Source organism: Corvus hawaiiensis, chromosome 30 (genome assembly GCF_020740725.1).
Source record: "Corvus hawaiiensis isolate bCorHaw1 chromosome 30, bCorHaw1.pri.cur, whole genome shotgun sequence".
Lineage (NCBI taxonomy): Eukaryota > Metazoa > Chordata > Aves > Passeriformes > Corvidae > Corvus > Corvus hawaiiensis.
This window is the reverse complement of record NC_063242.1, coordinates 4935955-4958347: the sequence shown is the minus strand read 5'-3', so window position 1 is coordinate 4958347 and position 22393 is coordinate 4935955. Positions and strand designations below refer to the sequence as shown.

The following is a 22393-nucleotide window of genomic DNA, read 5'->3' as shown; positions in this document are numbered from 1 at the left end:
GTGTTACTTAATAATAATCCTTTGATCACATGGTAACACACACATCTCCTATAAAACTAATTTGTTATTTAAATGTAACTAGAAAAGGGTATACAAATAACATGGAAATAGCAGCTCTTGTTATCCCAAACCTGCCCCTGTGGAAATCAATAGCATATCCTTGATTTTTAACAGTACCTTATTCTGCAAAATTAAACTGTTTTCAGCTCCAAATCACAATGAACAATATTTGCTATATCTCTTATATTTAGTACATTGAGGCTGTTATTTGATAACAAACACAAATTAGGAAATAAAATTTATCCATTAATTTAATTGCAGTGACAGATTTAATATTGAATGTTGAGTTGATAAATTTCTTCTGGGTGTCTTTTCTAGTAATATCTTTTTGGATGTTATTTATTGATCTATCCTTGATTTTAAGTATGGCAGCTTGATACATTTTTGCACTAATATTTGTTACATTCTTCCAAAGCTTACCAGGTTTCTACAAATTTTAATTTTATTTTTTTTCAACATGACTTTAGAGTTAATTAAATGTACGTATCTATGGCATTATTCTGTCTTTTTTCCTCAGGTCAGGTTAACTTTCCCAGAGTATTTAGCCAAAAATCTTTTGTAGGGGTTTCTGGTATTTTTATTTTTCTCCCTGATGATTTTAATGGCTAACCAAACCAGTTATTGTGGTATTTGACTAACAATAGTGATAGCAAGAGAAGTACATTGCAGATAATTTTGATTTTATTTTAATAAGGTCAGCAATAATCAAGGGAATGAACCAAGTAGAAAATTGTTCCCAAAGGGATATTAAAAGCGGAGATAATCTAATCCCCAAAGGTAGATGTGATGACCTGGTAATTTCAGATATGATTTTATCATTCAAAGTTGCCTGTCTCCAGAGACTTGCTTCAGAACAATCCTAGATGATTTTCATTGTCAGCAGCTAGCACTAATAAAATTGTTTTTCCTGCAGGCTAGTGTGTTAGGAAATTAATTTTATCTAATTATATGAATTGCACTGTCACTTTTCATGTTGTAATTAAAACACATTTTGTCAGGTTCTAAGTTGCTCAAGAAACAATCAGTTTACTATTTTTGTGTTGCATTTTTGCAGAGAACAGTTCAGAAAAATGCAAAATATGTTTGTCTGGCAAATAAAAACTGCCCAGTGGACAAGAGACGTCGTAACAGATGCCAATACTGCCGGTTCCAGAAGTGTCTCAGTGTCGGCATGGTTAAAGAAGGTAAGGGCCCTGGCTATTATCCCAGGAAACTAAAATATTATGTTTAATGAATGTGTGTGTGTGTATGTGTGTATTTCAGCATGGATGTCTCTACAATAAATTTGACAGTGATGAGATTCATAACTTACCCCCAAATATGTGTGTTTATGTAATAATGTATTGATTTTCTGCTTTTCACCCCTATTATCATATTTAGACTATAGACCCCAGAGTTCAAGAACAGCAAGGTCACAAGAGGATAATTTGACAGTGGCCAAAATGTCTCTTTTATTAACTTTGGACATTGCTCGATAATGCTGTTGGCTTCCCCTTGTTATCTCACTGGGGGCTGCACTGGATTGTGTGCATTTTGACATAGGATCTCGTTTCATTCCCATAAGCTGATTGTAAATTTGCAATTAATTTAAATGGAAACAGGATCAACTCATTAGTACCAATTCTGCAAATATTTAAGCATGTGAGTAATATTGTGTGAGCAGTCCCATTGCAAATACTGACATGGATAATACAACCTATATAGTGTGACCGTGTTTTTTCAAATGCTTCAAGAAAGCTAAAATTACTTTGAATGAATGCCTCTGCCATTTAAAAGAGACACTGGTAGTAGAAACACAAAAATCTGTGTTTCACATTCAGGTTTTTTTTCAGCAGTGGAGTGTCACAGGCACACATACACGGGCACACAGACGTGCCGCAAACAAAGCATGGACACAAGGAACACAGCTGGGCTCTCAGTAAGCAGCTACATTGCTGTTTACAGTCATAGGTCTGACACAGTTCTGGTGCCATTTATGTTCCTTTGCAATCAAAGGCATCAGAAGCATGTGCTGAAACTGGAGAACGTTCTTATTTTTGCTGGTCTGTCCACTGTAAGGAAAGCAGGGTGTTCATTCTGACCCATCATTTGCTGGTACCTTCACAACTCATTCCCTTGGGATTCTTTTCACCTAGTTGTCCGTACCGACAGCCTGAAAGGGAGAAGAGGTCGGCTGCCTTCCAAACCAAAGAGCCCCTTACAGCAAGAACCCTCTCAGCCCTCCCCACCCTCTCCTCCCATCAGCATGATGAATGCCCTCGTTCGAGCTTTAACCGACTCCACGCCCAGGGAGCTGGACTATTCAAGAGTATGTCTCACTTTTCTTTCCCTATTTGCTTTCCTCACAGAAATGATTTGCAAGCTGCATTTCTCCTTACCAGCTGGTTTGCCAAAATGAAATTAAGTGTGAAATTTGGATGAGGGTAGAAACTGGTCCAGCCAGCCGTTGTCTTTTTGTGATAGGTGGACTATGAGAGGAAAGGAAGTTCAGTAGTTAGTAACTATTAGTTATTAGTGTTAGTAACTATTCATTGTGAGGATCTCAATCACAAAATGATCTAATATTCTGCAGTATATTCCATGGCTGAGTGAAAGGAAAAATGCACGGATAAATAGAGCATTCTTCTTGCAAAAAGGCTGTGCCAAAACACAATCAAGTATGATGTCATTGATTAACCAGGAGCAGTACTTGTATGTCCAATATCTTAACTTCCATTTTCTGAAGGCTAAAATTTAATAGCACTTCCCTAATATTCAGATAGAAGGGTTGCAGAGTATGGCACTGGATGGATAGGACCATTCCTGTTGAAATCCACAGGAATTTTGCCATTATTTAAGTGGGACCAGGGTTGGCTTTGGATACTCCAGCATGAATATTCCTTCAGTAAAACTCACATTTTTAAAACAAGCCTTTTAAAATAAAAATTCTGAAAAATTATCTCAACAAAGCTTTACCAAAGATTATATATTTTTTTAACCTTGTTCTTTAATGTATCATAGTCATGATTTAAATATTCATGGCACATTCTGAAGTCTGAAAAAAAATGTTCTGTAGTTGTTAAAATACAGCACTGAAATGGCTTGTTAAATACAATTTTTAGGCAGGTTGATATAGGATAAGAAAGAAATTACAGCTAAGGAAAAAAAAGATCAAATTCTTCCCCCTAAAAGAAATATGACTAAATTTGAGACTGTAAAAAATAGCAACTGTATTCAGACAACAACTCCATTGGCCATTTATCACTTGTTGCTAAGTAATATTTAATCCTAAATCATATTTACTGTAATTGTATAAAAATTACATTATGCTATTTTAGACTATACTTATATATATAATTTAGCAATTTAAAACATGCTGTAACATATTTTCTTTAAGCTAATCTGTAAGTATTAAATAATTTAATTTTTCAAGTTATTTTCAAGAATCTAGCTGTTCAGTGTCTGACAACCTACTACAGGGAGAATGCATTAGCCATATCTGCATGTACTTTAACTTACCCAGAATGTCTCAGGGATCATTCTGCAAATACCAAGGTGTGTGACGAGCTGTGCTCTTTGATAGCAATCTGCTGGGTTCCACAGAATTACAGGAGTCCAGAGGCCATAGTTTGTATTTTTTATTGATATAAAGCTCTTTTGCATTTACAGAAAACTGAACAAAAATTATGTACTTTTATGTGATTGTTTTCTTTGTCCTGCAGTAATTATTTCTCTTTTAATGAAAACAACCCATAGATTTAATTATTGAACAAATTTGTTGGAATAATTTTGTGGGACATTTCAGGGACCATATGATTGACAGTAAATTAACTTAGTCTTGGTAGCTAAAAGATTGTGTGATTTTCTGTTAGAACCTATTAGTATCTAAGTTTTCCTTTACACTAAAATATATAATAGTCTGTTATGCCCAGCAGTACTGAAAAGACAAAAAGATTCTACTAGAAATTAGTAGATTCTTATGTTTTTCATACACCCTTATACTTACTTTGAAAAGTTAGAGGAGGTCAGAAACAAATGCTGTGTAAAAAGCAAGATTAACTGAGTTTAATGAAGCATGCCATAAACACACAGCAATGCTAAAATACTCCTCCGAAGAATCATCCTGTACCTGTAAAAACTAACTTATGGCATGTTCAGCTAGGCTGTGACCCTGCTGAGCACCACAAATGGGCAGATCTCAAAACCTGGCTTTGGAGTCAGTCCTGGCACTTCTGCAGATACAACCTTAATGTTTAGCATGGTCTTCATGTTTACAGGCTGTAATATCTTGACCGTCTTTAAAATACTGATAAAAGTTTCAGAGAGAAACATGTATCCCTTCCCTCCAAAAAACCTACACACACACACACACACAGACAGAGCAACCCAGGAAGAAAACAAAAACAAAAATGAAATTACATAAGCAACAAACTTTACACCAAAACATTGGAAACAGTTCTGTTCAGAACATGGCTGCTTTTCATCTCAGCACTGGTTTTAACTTACCAGTCCACAAGCAGTGGTATATTTAGGTACTTCGTTTCAAAAGGCAATTGCCAAGGGCTGTAGTCTGGTCTCACACCTGTTTACTGGTACAATTCCCTGAGTTCACACTTTTAAGGAAGTGAGATGAAAAACAGACCCTATAACTTGCCATCCTTATTCATGCAGAGTAGGCACCAAATCAAATAGAAATGTTGCCTTTTCAGAGGGGGAGTGCAGCATTTAGGCAACAATCCCCCCCTTCCTGGGCCACAAAATTAAGCACATATCGTGGCTTTTGGAAAAATGAGTGTAGGTTTTCCTCTGTGCAGAGAAGTTATTGTTAGGCTTTTGCAGCTGTAGCAGTCGATGAAGGACTGATGAAAGCAGGCAAAGGGCAGAGCTAAGTTGTGCTATCGGGCTTCCCAACCTCAGGCTTTCCAAATCTCCTCAGATATAACATACAAGTTAATGTTGCTTGCTACACATGCAACCCCCTCCTTAAGTAACTGTCAGATTTCATTTAATTCCCAAAGGAGCTTCGAGGAAGGGAGTGGGGCAGAGCTTTGTCTTTTGTCTTTCTCCCTGTTTGCCTCCAGTTTGCATAGGGCAGGTTTAGAAATGCAGATCAGAGGGAGCCCTTCCGTCCCTGTGGCCTCCTGACCAAGGGCAGGTTTGCCAGCTGTCTTGGTCACAAGTTAGGTCAAATATCATTACTTCTCCATGAAATAATCATGGAAAAACCCCACAATTGTGGTGCAAGAAACGAAAACATACATACCATTTATGGTTACTTATATCCTCCTAAATCTATTACAAGTAAATAATATTTTATTTTAACAATCCTTTGTAAGTGCTAACTCTTTGTAGCGAGCAGTGATGTATTGCAGCAGCTGAAAACTATACAATTCCATATAATCTTTTTACCTTTCTTCTAAAATTGCTCTCATGGGATAGACTATAATAAAAAATACAGGTTATAATTTTTTTAGATGCATTTAATTTCAGTGCCCAGTGTGGGGTATATACCACACTGTAGCATTCACAGTTACATGACATAATGCAGCATTCACCTTCATTAGAAAATGTTAAAACTTTGCCGTACTTTTGCCAAAGGAATGTTTTATAAACATTGGGAACAAATTAACACCTGGCATAATTACACTGAGTTGTGATGAGTTATAATTAGAATGAACCCATTCAGAATGGGTACTATCTTTTTTCTTTCCCCTTTCTTTTCCCTCCTCTTTACTGCTCAAAGGATCAAGAATATGTCTTGCCTTAGCAATACCTATTGTGAGGCAGGAGTTTCCATCAGCCTGTTTAGTTTCCCTGTGTATTAAGAAAGAGTCATAGGTTCCCACCTGTTCAGCAAAGCACATCTCCCAGAGCCAAATGCACACTTGCTGTGGCTTGCTCTGCACCTTCACTTCTAGAGGGTCCAGAACATGCATAGTCTGTGAAAAAGCAAATTATCTTTTTCTACCCATTAATTATCTGGGTGCATCTTGCTGCAGTCCAGTGCCAGGAGTAGTTGATTCATGCTGCTTGAGTATCCTCAACTGCTCCATTCAGGTGGGAGTCTGAACACATAAATGATGCAGCATACAGATTTTTCTACTGATGCTCCCCATCTTCTCCATATTGTGCCTCTACCTCCCTCACTATCACAGGATTCTTCGGAGTAGCTGAGGCAAAATTTGTCTCCATATAAACTTTTTAAGAAGGATTGCACATGTTTCACCAGCTGATAAGGGATGTGAACTGGAACTTACCATGAGAAGCTCATGCAGTTAGTGTTGGGTAAGCAGAACAGAGTCACTAAGGGCTAGTACCAGGACCACAGATACAGGGAGAGGTCTCTAGGATTGCTGTGGTTCTCCCATCAGTCAGCAACTCTGACATTGTGTCCTTCATCCCTTACCTGCCAACAGCAACCAGCTCCAGCTAGGAGGGGCAGAGAGCAGGACAGCTACCTGAGAAGTTCTGCTTGCTGCCCCTGCTCTCTGTCCTGCACAGTTAGCAGCTTGGGTTGCAGTTAGCAACTTGGGTGATACCTGCAGCCCACAGTTGTAATATGGTCCTCCCAGGCTGCCAGTCCACTGTTAATGATAGGGAAAGAGTTTTTTTCTGCTTCCACTCTGGCTTGGAGAGTTGCTAGAGTGGCCTTCAGGCTGATGCACTGAAGCCTAACTGCATGTGGGAAGTTGTTTCCAAAGGGTATGCAGGCTTCTTTTGGCTGTGGAGACTACCTAAGCCTTTCTTTGGCTGAATCCATGAGAGAGAGTGGGTATGAAGTCTCTCCCAGAAATAACCCAGCAGATGTTTGATGATGAGGATATTACAGTAAATACCACATTATTCAGTACCTGCTCAGAAAACCAGCAGCACTTTCCAAGCACAGAATTGGACTAAGCCACAAAAGCTCATGTTGTATTTTCTGCCGACAGAGAGAGAGCAGTGTCAAAGGAGTGACAGGGATCCACTGGTGACGAAGTAGGAGATAGTGGGGAGTGAGCTGTCAGGGGGTCACAGGGAAGCTGAGCAAGCTGAGACTGTCAAAACGGTTGCCTGGAAGAGTTATGGCCACATAAGCAGGATAATAGGTTCTGCTGAGCCTCAAATGCTTCAATTTGAAGGATAAGAGGTGATATGGGGCAGCTGGTTTACTTTGAACCAATTCTGTATTCAAATGAAGCAATGCTGCATGTGTCAGATAAAACGTGATTTATCTTATGTGTCTCTATCACTGTCAGATAAAACGCACTTTGTGAGGTTTTGGAAGAAATCTGCATTTCCAACATATTGAGACAAATTCATCAATGGGAGAAGTGTTTCATTGTAGTAAGCCAAATAATGTTCCTATTCTAGTGTGATGCAAATTATCCTACCCACCAGGTTTCTATTTCTGTTTACTAATAGCATATAGGTACTTGTAAAACATGATATTATATTTTAGTTATAAATTTGAAATTACTTTTATACATATGGAAATGTTTTTGCAGTATCTATCTGAATAGCAAAATGCCTGTAGGTAGCCAAATAAGTAGAGAGACGTAAACCTACTTTTTATGTCTTTGTTAATAATACCAGCTTTGCCACAGAAGGAAATGTTGTTGGGCAAATAATGCTGTATGTTTCACAGAATGCCCTTAAATGCATATAACCTTGCTTTCTGTGGCTTTCATTTTAGTACTGTTCCACTGATCAGGCTGCTGCAGGCACAGATGCAGAACATGTACAACAGTTCTATAATCTTCTGACTGCCTCCATTGACATAACTAGAGGCTGGGCAGAAAAAATCCCAGGATTTACTGACCTCCCAAAAGAAGATCAGACATTACTCATAGAATCAGCTTTTTTGGAGCTGTTTGTACTAAGACTCTCCATCAGGTAACTATTTATTTCATTTCCTCTTAAGATGATGTCAAAAATCATCTGAGTGTTTTTAAGGAATAAATATGACGCTTTCTTTGAGCATAGTCAATTGTACCAAAAAAAAGCACAAAATAATCAGCAATGTCATCATACAAAGGATATGATGTTTAATTTGTTTTACGCTGCAGGAAAAACCGAGAAGGTGATTTAAAAAGAGATCATAGGTGTCACTAATGTGCTTCTTTTATTTGATCTATCCCATCTTCTCCCTACACAGCAAACAAAATTGATCCTCAGGTACTATTTGAGCAAGTCTGCTTTGTACTCATAAGTATGAAATATAGAAAAGCACTTTAAGTAGGAAAGTTCTTTTCTTTTCCCTTTGTCATCTGTTTTTGAAAGGGATGAAGAAGATTTAAAATCTTGTTCAGATTGGTTTTCTTCTTAATACCAAGTCATTTAATAGAGTGAGATGCTATTTGTCAGTCTAGTACTAGTTAAGACACTTTACCAAACCCACTTTCAGAAACTGGCAAAATTGCAGACTGGTGATTTCAGTTATGCCCATGTTTATTCAGGTTGAAAATGACCTTTGCATGTGTGATATTGGCAATGGGGAGGAGAAGGAGAGGAGAGTTTGGCTGTAATTTCTCTTCTACACACAGGTTTTCATATAGAAAGGTTTATGCTGTTATGTGTATTGTGCTGCATTATTGCATGCATGTTCCATTGTTTTTTCCTTACCAATTTTTACAATCTGAAAAATGCAGATGATACTAAGTAAATGCTGAGAGTTGCAGAACCTATCTTTTTATTAGGTTTGTATTTCAAAATGCACTCTCTTAGTATTCCTTTGGTTCAAACATACAGTATTTAATGCAAAATGTCTTCTTTGTTTATGCCTTTGGGCAGGACCAAAATCTTAACTAATTAGACAGTCTACACCACATGCTACAGCTAACCTCAGGCTTATAACTCTACCAAGTAAGCAATCATAGAAGCTTGTTTGTTGTACTTTGACCCCAAGGGAGAAACATATTGTCAAACATGAATGCCCACATATGTCTCAGGATAATATGCCTTGGATTTTAAATGACGGACGCTTCAATACTGGTTATGCATTTGGCTGTAAAGTAGAAGATGCATTTATAATTTTTTCAATTGTTTTTATTTGAGGTCTGATACTGCTGAGGATAAGTTTGTATTCTGCAATGGACTCGTGCTTCATAGACTTCAGTGCCTTCGTGGATTTGGGGAGTGGCTCGACTCTATTAAAGACTTTTCCTTAAACTTAAAGAGCCTTAACCTTGATATCCCAGCCTTAGCAAGTCTATCAGCTCTAACTATGATTACAGGTAAGTGCTCCTTTTCTAATAGAAAGCTTCAGACTCTAGTGCTTTGCTTTATTGTAGATTCAAGCAATTTCAATTAATTTAGCGGTGTTCAGGGTGAAGTGATTATGATTTTTAAGCACTGGCATGGCCATATTGAAACTGTGGATTAACATTAGGCTATCAGACACCCCCATTAAAATGTAACTCAACTATTTCTTTGCAGCTTCATTGTTTTCTCAGAATAGACTAAAAAAGCAAACTGCTTCCAAGAAAATTGTGTAGCTCCTATGAAAATATTCAAGATACTTGCTGAAGTCCCAGAAAAGCTTAATGAAATTACCAGAGCTAGGTCTTCTGTGTAGGAACACTAATATTAAGGCAGCTTGAGACGTAGAAGCCGTACAGCTAGCATAGCTCATCTCTTAGCAAGATAGCTAGACCAGAAAGAATGCTTCATGAGAGCAGGCAGGCTGCTTTTGGCAGCCAGGCTTGCCTAGGTATTCCACGTACTGCTTTTCTGAGAGAGGAAAATCAGAGAATAATGAGAAAAAAGTCACATCCCGCAGCTGTACAAAAGCTTTTGGGTGTGCATGTGCCCATATGACCCCTTCTGCCGGCTGGGGTGAGCAGCAGGAAACTAATGTCAGAATCTGCCAAATCTGTCCAGTAAGTACAAAATGGGGGAACATAACCTTTTAAAGTGTAATTTTTGCATTCCTGAAACAATAAAGCCACTGCATACCTTGGGCATCTTGCAATAGAAGAGTCATGGCTGATGGCAGTAGGAGGAGTTGCGAGAAAGGGTGTCTGACAACCATACAGCAGAATTTGGAGCAGAAGTCATCTCCACAGAGATCCTCACACTCATATCTGAAAAACTGGTAGTTTAACAGAGCAACTGTGTCATCAGTGTGAGACAGGGCTTCAGTGTGCCCTGAGCTGAATCTTCCCAGGGATGCTTATAAGCTCCACTGGGATAGATATTGATTTCCTTCTGCATTTCAGGCATCCACTACTTTGCAGGCAGTGGCCTCAACAGTATCAGCTGTAGCCTTCCTTTTACCCGGGATGAGATGATGTCAGGGCAACACTGAGATAAAACACTCAATGACAGATATAAAAACTAAAATTGGCCAATTCCTGCTGACATTTGCGGGGCCAGGATTTTGGCTTCAGAGTTTGCATGGTACGCTTCCTTCCTGCACTTTGGTGAGGGGTTAGTATATGTGTGTAGCTCTTTGTTTCTTAAGTATTTTCAGGCTTTTTATTAATTTTTGTTCATTTTTTCTGCAGTTCGAAAGGGTACTTTAGGGTCCAGATTTCTGGTTTCTTTGATAAAACATATAAGACCAAAATAACTCACTGGAGCTGCTTTACTCTGTATTAAAAAGTTTCTGAGATGAGTGTTATGTTAAAGTCAGGAAGAACATTACCAGTTTTTTTTTTTCCCTGCATATAAACATACACTGGCATATGTTCATGTCTACTTACATATATGTGCTATAAATACCTATATATGTATGTGTATACCTGTATACATACATAATGTATTTATGTATGTATATGCATTTAGATATCTCTAAATCAAGGACAGGTGCTGTCCCTCTATACATTTACATACAGGCATATATGCTCACACACATATATATATATAGCACATATGAATTATTTAGATTATTTACTATATACAAGATATGTCTTTTTTAGATAGTCATTGGTAGTGTGTTCTTGATTATCCTTCTGGAGACCGAGAGGATGCAGGTTGATGAACAGGATTCCGAGCAAGCTAAGTGAACGTAGCAAAAACAAAAGTATAAGAAGAAAACTTATTCCCCTTACAAACCCATCTGTCCTGTCTTAGCATGGTAATTTGTTCAGTTAACCACTGCTTGCTTGCCCTTACATAAGGAGTCAAAGTTGTCCAGTGGCTGGCTCAGTTCACCCTAGGATAATTAGAAATAACTTTTAATTGGATACACCCCACCTTTCTTCCTTTCCTTGATCATAACCCTTCCAGGAGTTTGCTATATTGTGCTGGTCTTCCCAAAGTTTCTAAACAAATGGAAGCAATTGTTGCCTTTAAAAGGAGACAGTTTCTGTACATAGAAACTTTAAGATTTTCTCTGTTTGTCAAGCTTCTCTTGATTTTTTCACCTGAGATGGTGTTTAAAATTAATGCTGTTTTCTGCTTTCTTTCATTTCATGAGGCTGGTATATATCTCTGCTGATTTGGTCTTAAGGACAGCATGTATTTTCATGTGATCTAAATTAGACCAAAGCTCTAGTGACATATTCACAGGTTTCAGATGTCCAAGGGCAGTTAGCTAACTCAGGGACTCAGACAGAAATTTGGTCACCTGAAAACGGATAGCACTGTATAATGATGAACAATATTAAAAATAAAACATGTAAGAGGAAATCAGGTGATTCTAGATAGTGTATTGAAATTTTTTATTCAGGAAAACCTTGAGATTTGCCTCTGATGTGGCATCCCACAAGAAATGGCTTCTTGTCTTCTCCCTGCAGTTTGAGTATGACAAGCCATGTGCTGGTTTTCAGCTAGTTACACCAAAAGAGAAAAAATAATGAAGAGAAAATTTGGAAATATGAAACCTGAAGAAGTCTGAAATGTTGAACATTTTAAAGCATTGTTTTGAAGCTTGGCTTAGATTTAGATGGGTGGTTTAGGTGCCATTCTTTATCTCCAGGGAAGGCACCCTTTTCTCCTGTAATGGACTGTTGGAGGCAATGGGTAGTTGGCAAACCCTGCATCAAGCCCTCTTTCTGAGTCAGACCAAGGGAGAGCAACCTTCCCCAGGAACACAGGATATCCAGCTATTGAGCGTCACTGTCTTTTGTCTTAAGACAACTTGATATATTTCATGGGGATGCAGAATGGCTGTTGTGTCTGATGATTTGCGGACAAGCTGGTGGTCAGAGGGATACCAAAGACCCTATCTCTAGTCTGATTCCAACAGGAAGGGAATCTGACTCTGGTTCTCCCATGTTCCAGATGGATATCCATGTCATTAGGCTTCAAGATAAGGAGCAGGAAAGCTTTCTTTTGTGAATCTAGTTGTTTGCCTTTAGTAACAACATTGCAAAACCTGAATGCTGCCTTGAGCTAAATTTTCTTGCTTATTACACAAATTGCTCATGACTTGATGGCTTAACCAAAAAAACCAAAAACACAACAACCCTGTGATCAATGGTAGTCATAGCCTGTTTTAATACTGTACAGCATCTTAGGTACCATTGAATTCAAGGATTGTCTTTCCAGGTAAAGAAAAATTTCTTCTGGGAATAATGACCTGTTCATTCTTCTTGATTTCACGAGTGCTGTCCTCAGCCCAAACAAAGATGTACTCTTAGAAAACAAACCCTCTTGTATACTACTAGTTTTTGGCAGTTTTGCTGAGGGAGAAGAGTAAGAGGAGCCACTGCTCTCTTTTGCATGTTCTCTTTCTGTTCTTCAGGAGTGACAGGGAGAACTAACATCTGTCCCCCAGTGAAGGAAGAAGGAATAAATGTAAAAATCAGTGTTGGAGACTAAAACACATTCCACTGGTCCCAGTGTCCTAAGATATGCTGAAGGCTGTTCCTTCATTTCGGGATGTCAAATTGTCTCCCCAGTAACAGCTCCAGTAGTTCCAGTGACCTTCAATTAACCCTGCTGACTTGTTTGGAGCTGCAAAGGTCCATGTGCTATCCCAACCGCAGCTGCAGATGACAGCATAGGATGCATGGTTATAGGCATGTAGGGTCATTTGTTCTTTTCAGTAATTGCAAAGAGAACAACAAGAGACCTATTGAGTATCACAGTACTCACTAGTTCACTACACTGCTTGCTTTGAGTAAAGGTATGTACAATATTTTGCATTACATATTCCATTAGAAAGTCCATATATTTATGCTTTTTCTATCTATTTTATGTTTCCTGAAAATTTGTGGTATGTTGCCTTGAAGAAAAAGCATTATGTCAGATTGCTGATGAATTTTCAGGTCCTCTCAGACATCAGCTTAAAAGACCATCCAGAATGAAAGAAGTAACATCTGGTTTACTATGGAGGCTTGCAAACAGTTGACTTAGAACTCTGTCGTGCCAAAACTCATCTTTTTACTGTAAGGTGCTCCTTTAGGATCTTCCTCTCTCTGTCTCTCTTCTCTTTTTTTACTTCCTTTAGTTGGTTTAGAAAGGCTGGACACAACTTCCTCCACAGCACGAGTGTTGCTCTAAGCATCACCCAGAAGAAAGTAGGTAGGAAACAACACACAACACTCACCTCACATGCCTATGAAAGTAAAAAAATTAGGTCTATCATGTTCTTCTTCTTTGGATCACTTATTCTGTTGGTATGTAGGATCTAATGAGCTGAAGAAGAGTGCCAATATGGAAGGAAAATGCTGGCCATCTTGGAACAAGTTCTGTTAATTCCACACGGATGATTACTATCAGTTTAGTATGTTCATGGATCACAAATGTTCCTGCACAATCACTCTATGATGGACTGGATAGTGTTGAAGATGAAGCTTTGCAGAGTAGACTAGATACTAAGCCAGTCTATGCTTGAAAATGCTTCCTTAACTTCCCAAGTGATCGTTTGTTAGGTTTTTTTCTAACAGTGTGAAAATACAAAGACTGAGAGTTCCAGTGCAGATCATCGCAAGGGCACATTGTAATTTAGCCTCAAATTTCTGCATGCTCTAGAACTGCTAGTGTTTTCTCTCTCTCTCTTTCTCCTTGTTGATTAGCTTTTCCTCTCTGCCCCTTCCTTTCTCTGTCCACATCAAACCATTATTGTTTTGCCCACTTGACACTCTCGGTGGGATGCTGCCGAGTACAGAGCATTCTAGCCCTCATTCAGCCAAGCTCTTTCAGCATATGTTTTATTTTAAGTGTGTTACAGACCAGCCCAGAACTACTGTATATATTGGGCTTATTCACACTCCTAATGCTTTGTTAGACTGGCACCAGACCACTGAAGAATATTGTGAGGTTTCAATTAATTACAACTTTGTGTTTGTCTTCCTGCTGTTGGGCTTTCTGTTCCAGTTTACAAACACAATTTTTAGCACCATCAGTCATACCAAGAAATAGTAATGAGACCAGTGTGGCTAAAAAGAGTATGACTGCTGCAGTTCCTTCTGAACATGAATTTGTCCGACCTCCGTATGGAAGGGAGACTTACCTACTCTGCAGCAGCAGCTATCCTTCAGTCCTCTTGCCAGGATATCCCCTGGAGTGGGTGCTTCATGTGCTGGGTCTACATACAAGCAGGTGGCAGACTGGAGGAGTGTAGGAGAGCTGGTTATAAAAAAAACAACCCTCCAGATTGCATTGTCTGCCTTCCCCCCGCCACTTAGCTGGGGGAAATACTGTCAGCGTCAAAGTAAAGTACTCACTCCTCCTTTTTCACTCCCACCTCTTTGTTGAGGCAAGAACTCTTTGCTTCTACAGCAACCAGCAGTCTCCATGTTATATTGTGGTTTTCTCAAAGGAGGGAGCAAACTATGGTGTTCTGTGTGGTCGCTTAGCTCATCTGACTTTAGGTACCTTGCACAGCTGATGGAGAATACAGGGCACCTCCAGAAGATGATTCATCCACCTAAAATTTAATAATCTTCTAAAAACGCCCATCCTTGTACTGATATTAGGAGGAGTTTGAGAAGTCTGTGCACCAAAGCTGGGGACCCTTGTGAAGTGTCTGAGAGTTAGGCAGGATAAATAGGGGCCAGATTGCAACAGGAAAGGAGATTCTTGGGTCTGCTGAGTTGCAGTGTTTCCGTGTAACAGTGTGTGCACAAGAAAGCTGTAGGCAGCTGAGCCTTGTGCTTATTTGAGTTATAGAAGGGGAAGAGGAATGTGAAGGGGGAAGAGAAAATCACATAACTACATTGAAACCGAGACAATCAAGAGGCCTATTTTAAGTCTGCAGTGTTCATCCGTTGCATTTCTGGATACCTCAGAATTAATTGAGACTGAAAGTGATCCCCCGTGACACAGAGTGCAGAGCCCAAGGTCTTTGAGGTACTTCAGGTCTCTGAGGTACTTGTGCTCTCTGAGAGGCATTTTCTTTCCAAAGGTACTGCTCAGTCTGCCTGACCCTGGCATGATCTACCTCAGGTCAGAGGTTAGGGAAAGAGGGACTAGCACTGCTGGGTGATGGATTTCTTTGCTTTCTTCCTGTTGAGTTTTTGCTGATCAGTGTGATGATAGCACAAAATCACATTCAGCTTCCTGGGAAAAGGACAAAGGTGTAAAAAACTTGCTGTGTTCAGTTTGCCGGGATGAGCTAAGTTTGCAGAGCTTTAGAGGCAAGACTTTTGGTGAGTCATTTTGGCAGCATCTTTGCCATAAATCACCATTTTTCTTGCAAAAATCAATGCTATCCTAAAACAGAATCTTGGTTTGTTACAGGCTGAGAAATCCTATATTCACTTTACGTGTGCCTTTGTAATTATAAGAAAGTCTGACTACAATAATATTTACACATCTCCTCAATCAGTTAGAGAAAATCTATCTATTTTGACCAGCTGTACTTCTTGGGATAAATCTTGGCCTTATCATTCCCATGTGGATATGAACATCCTGTGGAAGACGGCGAATAATGATTAGAAGGCCTTGGCTTCAGTGCCACTGCACACACTTACCTCAGGGATCTTGTGCTGCTCCCGCTAGGTTGTGTAAGAAAGACTGTGGGTCTTTTTTTGTACAAACGGGACTGGGCATGTAAAAAAGGCAAGAAAATGTGCATCCTGTTATTTGAACCCTGTTAAATCTAAATCTTTGAGTAAATTAGGCCCAAGACACCTCAAGTCTACCAAGTAGGGGAGCCTATTCTTAGATGAATGTGTTCTTCAGAAGGTAGTTGTGCTTCAACACCAGAGACTGCAGTGGCAGTGCCAGTGCATTCAGTGGCCTTCCCTAGCAGAAGGGCTTCCAAGTAGATGGTTTTGACTTTCTATGGATGCCATAGGAAATTTAAGGGAATTCATTTAGGGAAAACCCTAGAGGCAGTTCCAGGCATGAGAAATTAACCCTTATGGAGATTTGCAAGTAGCGGAGGCCATTGTATGGCAATTCACTCAGGGGAGAACAATTTGGGTTATCAGGGACTGCTTTAATATTGTAGCACCAGAGTTTAAGGACAGAATATATCTTAATTCTGAATTTTCATAATTTTGTTGTGTAAAGTAAGACTTCTAATTTGATAATCTTTGCACATGTGCATTGGTACATTTCATGGCTATTCACCAAAGACATGATTTTTTCATGAAACCTTCTGAACTTGTCAGTGGGAGACAAGCTGCTTAGTTCTGGCTGAAAATGCTAACAAATCTGCTGCATGCTCCAGAGCCAGAGATAATTTTCCATACTCTGCAGCAAGGTACACACCTACTGAGGCAGTGGTTTGAAAATGTGCTCTGCTAATTTGTAGTCAGGTTTTGAACCCACTCTAATATTCCAGCTCCCTACATCCATAAAAAATATCTTCACTTACACAGCTAGGAAACAAAACAGATTAAAATGTGGGAACTCTTCAAAGATTGCAAGATTAATTTAATGTCCTGCAGATTCTCTCAGTAGGCTAGTGGTAAAAAAAAAAAAGTCCTACAGCTTTTCCAACATGTATAAAATATTTATCTGCCAAGATTTTTAATGGCGGAATCTGCCTAAGTATTTACTCTCGGTGACCTGTATAGTTAAGGCTTACATAATTACACTATACACCATTTACTGGAAAGACTTTAAATATTCATTGACTTCTCATGTTTTAATGTAAACAAGGCACTTAGGATACCTAGGGTTTTTAATTCCTGCAAGGTGAAAACGATGTCTGAAGCAGATGTCACTGGCTGGATAAGTGTTGCTCTGAAACAACAGGGCAGATTGATGGTACTTACATGATAGAGCAAGGTAGCTTCTGGCCAGAGATGTCCACGTCTGCACATCTCCGATTCTGATCCCGAACCAGTATTATTCAGGAGCTAACTGTGCCTAAGTAAATACAGTTGAAAAAAAGTGTAAAATGGGTGAATATCAGTGCAAACCCAGACCTTTACATTTCTGACTGCCCTCATTGAATCCTGTCTGTTTTATTGGTTTGTAAAGAGCATCTAAGCCAAAACAGGTGGTGAGGGGAGGCAGCAAGGAGTTTATGTACACAGGCCTGGGCAAGGCACCACTGCACCTGGTGCAGGCATTGCTCCTGCTTCTGGAAATAAAGAGAACTGTACTCTTTTCACTGTTCATTAGGGGACAGACAGAGAACTTGTCTATTGCTTGCTCCTCCTGGCATGGAGGAACAAGACTTGGGGACAATGGGCAGTGTGGCTGCTGGCTGCCAGGGATGGGAGAGAGGCCCAGGGAAGGACATGACTTCAAAAGCATCAAACACAAGAACTGCCACAATTACTCCTTATCCACTGCTGTCATTGTTTTATATATCTAATTGACTAAATATAACATGCATTTTCTTTGATTACCTTATCTAGCACAATTCTATTCCACATGTAAATTATTATGACTTTGCTGTGAAGCCAGTTCTTACTTACCTGTGTATTTCAAAGTCAGAGGCAAATGAACACATCACAAATTTGAGATTTTTGTTCTGAATTCTTTTTGTTCTGTTATTTTAATTCATTCACTAAGCCTTGATAGCAAACAACACAGAATTCTTTCCCCTGTAAAGAGCCTGCTTTTAATGAATCACAAACCTGATTCATTCTACTTATGCTTAAAGAACTGTGAATGCATTTAATGTCATTGTAGTATTTTAAAAAGGTATTTGAAGGGGAACAAACCCCAGCTCCACTTCTTTTTAGGAGTGCTGAGGTTTTTGTGATGGATAACATAGCAGCTGTTCAGGCATTGCTCACTCAAAGCAAAATAGTTAACTTCCAGGCTTCTTTTATCTTAGAGCTTTTAAAGATGAATAAACTAAGAAGCAGCAGCTGATCAAAATAACAAAGGGTAGTAAGGTGCCTTTAGTTTCTTGTAAGAGTGTCTGCAAATTCCTGGTGGAATTCTAGGCCAGGCGCTGATGGAACTAGCTAAGGATATTGATCGCCACTTGAATTCACTGAATAAATAATGGTTGCCATAGTTATTGAGCATTCACAACTGGTGGGGAAGCACGGAAATCTCCAAAACACCTCCTGTGATAGTTTTGCTGGAAAATCACCCAATTAATTCTGTCTCGTATCATGAAAATTATGTCAGATATGCAGGATGCTTGGATTCCTTGTACTAGAATTTCAATCATAACTGAGCATCTCTGTCGCCTGCTTTAGCAGATGAAGAGAAAAGGGCACTTGCCCTCTCTTATTTTGTGTGGAAAAAAGGTTAACTGACACCGTATAACCCCAGCTGTTCTGAGAAATCTACAATTTCAAAGCACTTTTTCCTCGGAGTTCCAGAGTATGGACCTGGGTTACGCCTAAGAAAACGCTTTCTCTCCGTTTGTGATCGGGATGCTGATGTGTTTTTTTCCTCTGGCTTTGCAGAACGACATGGATTAAAAGAACCAAAGAAAGTGGAAGAGCTATGCAACAAGATCACAAGCAGTTTGAAAGATCACTTAACTTTCAGTTGCCAAAACAAAGGACAACCACTCGAGTCTGCAGAGCCGAAGGTACTGGGTGTTCTGGCTGACTTGCGTTCTCTCTGCACACTGGGACTGCAGCGCATCTTTTACCTGAAACTGGAAGATTTGGTGCCAGCCCCTTCCATCATTGACAGGCTGTTTCTGGACACCTTACCCTTCTGAGTCAAACCACCCTCCTGAGAGGCAAACGCCCACCAGAGCAGGCAAACGGATTGTGACTTACAGTTAACATTTCTGCCCTCACTTAACAGAAAAGCCGCTCCGAGTCTAACATGAGGTCTTTTCTGGCGCTTTGTCCTTACAACCTGAGGCCTGAATCTTACTGGCTTACTGGTTTGGGGTTGTGTTCTTCGTTTTCTTTTGTGTGATTTGGGTTTTTTAAATGGCTAATATGGCACTTTTGGACAATGCTATCCCAGCAGCAGTAAAAGGTAAACATGACTGTTTTAAATCTGTTGTTTAACACCTCATGGTCTATGAGGAGTAAAATTGTAGAAGCTGTGTTTGAAAGAACAGCAAATAGTTGTTTGCCAGGGTAGTATGTGTTTTGTGAGGATACCTTTAGCATACTTCCTGCATCAAGGGCACATACATCAGCACAATCTAAACAAAAATCCACTTTTTTAGCAAAGTACATTCAATTAAACATTTCATACAAATCAAATATAGCAAAATGACAATGGCTGTTAGCTCCCATGTTCAAGTGCAATTTTTTAAAGTGCTGTCTTACTAAGTCTCGTTTATTAACTAATTTATTTTACTAGGAAAACAAACGGAAGAAATCAAGTGAGAAAATTACATGCACTAACTTACCTGACAGAGTTTTCCAAACTTGATTCCATGTAGCGTGACTTATTGACAAATGTATGTGGAAGACACGGGAGCAACTGTGGCTCAGTTGTTCCTTAGCTAAGGAAACCCGAGTAAGTAGTGATTGGAGCATACAGGGTCAGTATCAGGGATAGTTCAGCTCTAGACTTCTAACACAAGCAACTCGTTAGTAAGCAAACAGAAGATGGTTTTCAAGAACAAGCAAGTCTTGTAAAATAGTATGAATGTAAGTGCTAGGAAGGGTATAGTGGGCTGCGTTTAAACATTCCGTGTTCGTACTCCTTTTTGTATGTTTATACTGTTGATGCCATATTAATATGAGATAATTTGTTGCATAGTGTCTTTATTTGTATAAATGTTTGTATGCATGGTATATTGTAATGGCTTTGCCTGTATTTATTGCAATGACTGCCAGCTCATGGGAGCCCTGTTACACACGATAACTAAATGGGGTGTTCACACTGACTCAGATACACCAGTTGGAAAACTATATACATATATATAATGTGTATGTATATATATGTATATACCTATATTTGTGTGCGTGTGTGTGTGCGTGTCTTTTTATTAACCATTTGTATATAAAATATCTGTCAAATCACAAGCAGAGTTATTTTACAGTTTATTTGCAGTGACTTTTAAGGCAGTACTGTTTAGCACTTTGATATTAAAATCTTGCTCATGTTTTGCTAAATTCAAATAATATTTAAAAAGTTCAGTTCTAAAAAACTTTATATGCACTGTATTAAGTCAAAATTTTGTTGGTCATTTTGCTAAAGAAATTTTGAATGTCAACCTGATGTCACTGTATCTTTTGTTAGCTTTAAACATTCTAGCTTTTGTCTTTTTTTAAACTATGCTGTTTATATGGAAATTAAATTATACAATCAAACAGATGCCAAATGAATTGCCTAATTGCTGCAAAGGATAACCCAGATATCGAGTCACTGTATGGTTTTCAAATAGTAATCTGGTATTTTATCACTTACTATGTTTGGATGTGCTTTTATGAAAAAATTATTCTTATATCAAGATTTATAGTAGTGTCAATAGGGAAACAGACTTCTAATCACTATAGTTAATATTTCTGGTTTACCTGCAGATAATATTTGGAAAAGTATTGCTTTTTGTATTGACTTTTAAGCTTATGTGCAAACATAATAGCATAATTAAATATCAGAGAAGCTAATGTTTCTTGTAGGTTGCTGTAACAAGCCTGACCAGCAAGACAAATATATTTTGACTGAATTTGCTTTTGTATATACTAAATATATATATACATATATATATATATACACTCACACACATGTGCGCATACAAAAACATGCAGACATAAAATCCAAAAAAAGTATGTTTGCTTTTGTCTCCTTGTGTAAAACACAAGGTCCCTTGAGAAATTACTTTTATCTAGGGACAAATCCTGCCAGGTGCTGAGCACCAGCCAGACAAGGGTTTGCAGGAGCTTTTTGCGAGTGGGCCCTTACCAAGGATTTTCAGGCAAATCAGCATAGTACAGTAAAATTGCTTTTTTGTTGAGCAAGGTTTATTTATTAAGTGGAATGTGAGTGGGAGGAAGCAGGTTGAGAGCCCCATGTGAGATTTCACGTAGCCTGTGTCCTCCAGTCTTCCATAGATAGTCTTAGCTGTGATACTCTCCCAAATCCCATCATCTGTGGAATTGTCCTTCATGTCAACTTCAATACACGGATTCATCCTAGAGTACAACCGGTGACCTGTCACAGTGGTAAAGGAAAGAGTTAATGCAGAATAAATCTACTACTATTCTTAGAGCTCTCTCAGTGTGAACATGCCTTTGTCTAGGCAGAATTCAGGAATATATCAGGTGTTAAGGGAGAGTGCCTTGCTTTTATTTCAGACAACAGTGTCTCAAGAGTTTCTTCACTCAACTAACCACAGTACTTTTTTTCTTTTTTATTTCTTTTTCTTTTTTTTTGTGGTGTTAACCTGTGGGTTGAAAGAAATGCTCATGTACATATACAATGTAAATTAAAATTATTAAATTGAATAACTTTTTTTTTCAGAGGCCCCATGTGTGTTGAATAAGTATGCTTAATTCTGTTAAAATCTGATGTGAATTTTTTATCATTTATAAAACATTTAAAAAATTGTCTACTTGAGTCTTAAAAGTGGAAAAATTGGTGAAGCATGCTTAAGAACACTGGCAATTTAATGGCTAGTCTTTTGATTAAAATAGCTTTTATATAAATACATGCCTGCAGTATCTGGTTATGCAATTAGATATTGAGAGCTGGACCATGGTTGTCCCAGAAGTTGAACTACGTATAGACCAGAGCAGAGACACTATTCACCCCTCACTCTATTTCTCCTCCATGACAAAAAGGGATTATAATTAACCCAGAGCTGATGAGGCCACAGGGAAGGGAAAGGATGGCTACAGGGCTCATAGCACCTATGTCTGGCCAGAAAGAGGACAGAGCTCCCATCCCGTCTTCAGCCCCTTTGCGTCAGTAAATCCTGCCAAGGCATCGCTCCAGCAGGCACCTGCATCATTTTCTTCAAATGTGCATCCAGCTCCTTCCCTTACCATGCCGTTGCTTTGCAGGAGGGATCACTTATCCCCTGCCAGGCAAAACTGTTTGGCTGCAAATGCATTTCCAACAAATGCAGTTTTGAGAGGCATCTGCCACTGTTTCGGGCACCGCCATGAGTACCGATGGCTCCGGCACACCTCCGCCAGGG

General features: G+C 38.9%; 1 protein-coding gene across 1 annotated transcript in view; it reads left to right on the top strand.

Annotated features, from left to right (window-relative positions):
• The window catches only part of NR4A3 (nuclear receptor subfamily 4 group A member 3), a 29529-nt gene extending 7626 nt beyond the window's left edge, over positions 1–21903 (top strand). Inside the window, exons 4-8 of the mRNA XM_048289451.1 lie at positions 1115–1244; positions 2196–2368; positions 7715–7914; positions 9076–9254; positions 18741–21903. Of these exons, the coding sequence (XP_048145408.1) occupies positions 1115–1244; positions 2196–2368; positions 7715–7914; positions 9076–9254; positions 18741–19003 (945 nt within the window). The 3' untranslated portion in view covers positions 19004–21903. The remainder of the gene's footprint in view (positions 1–1114; positions 1245–2195; positions 2369–7714; positions 7915–9075; positions 9255–18740) is intronic.
• Positions 21904–22393: the final 490 nt, after the last annotated feature.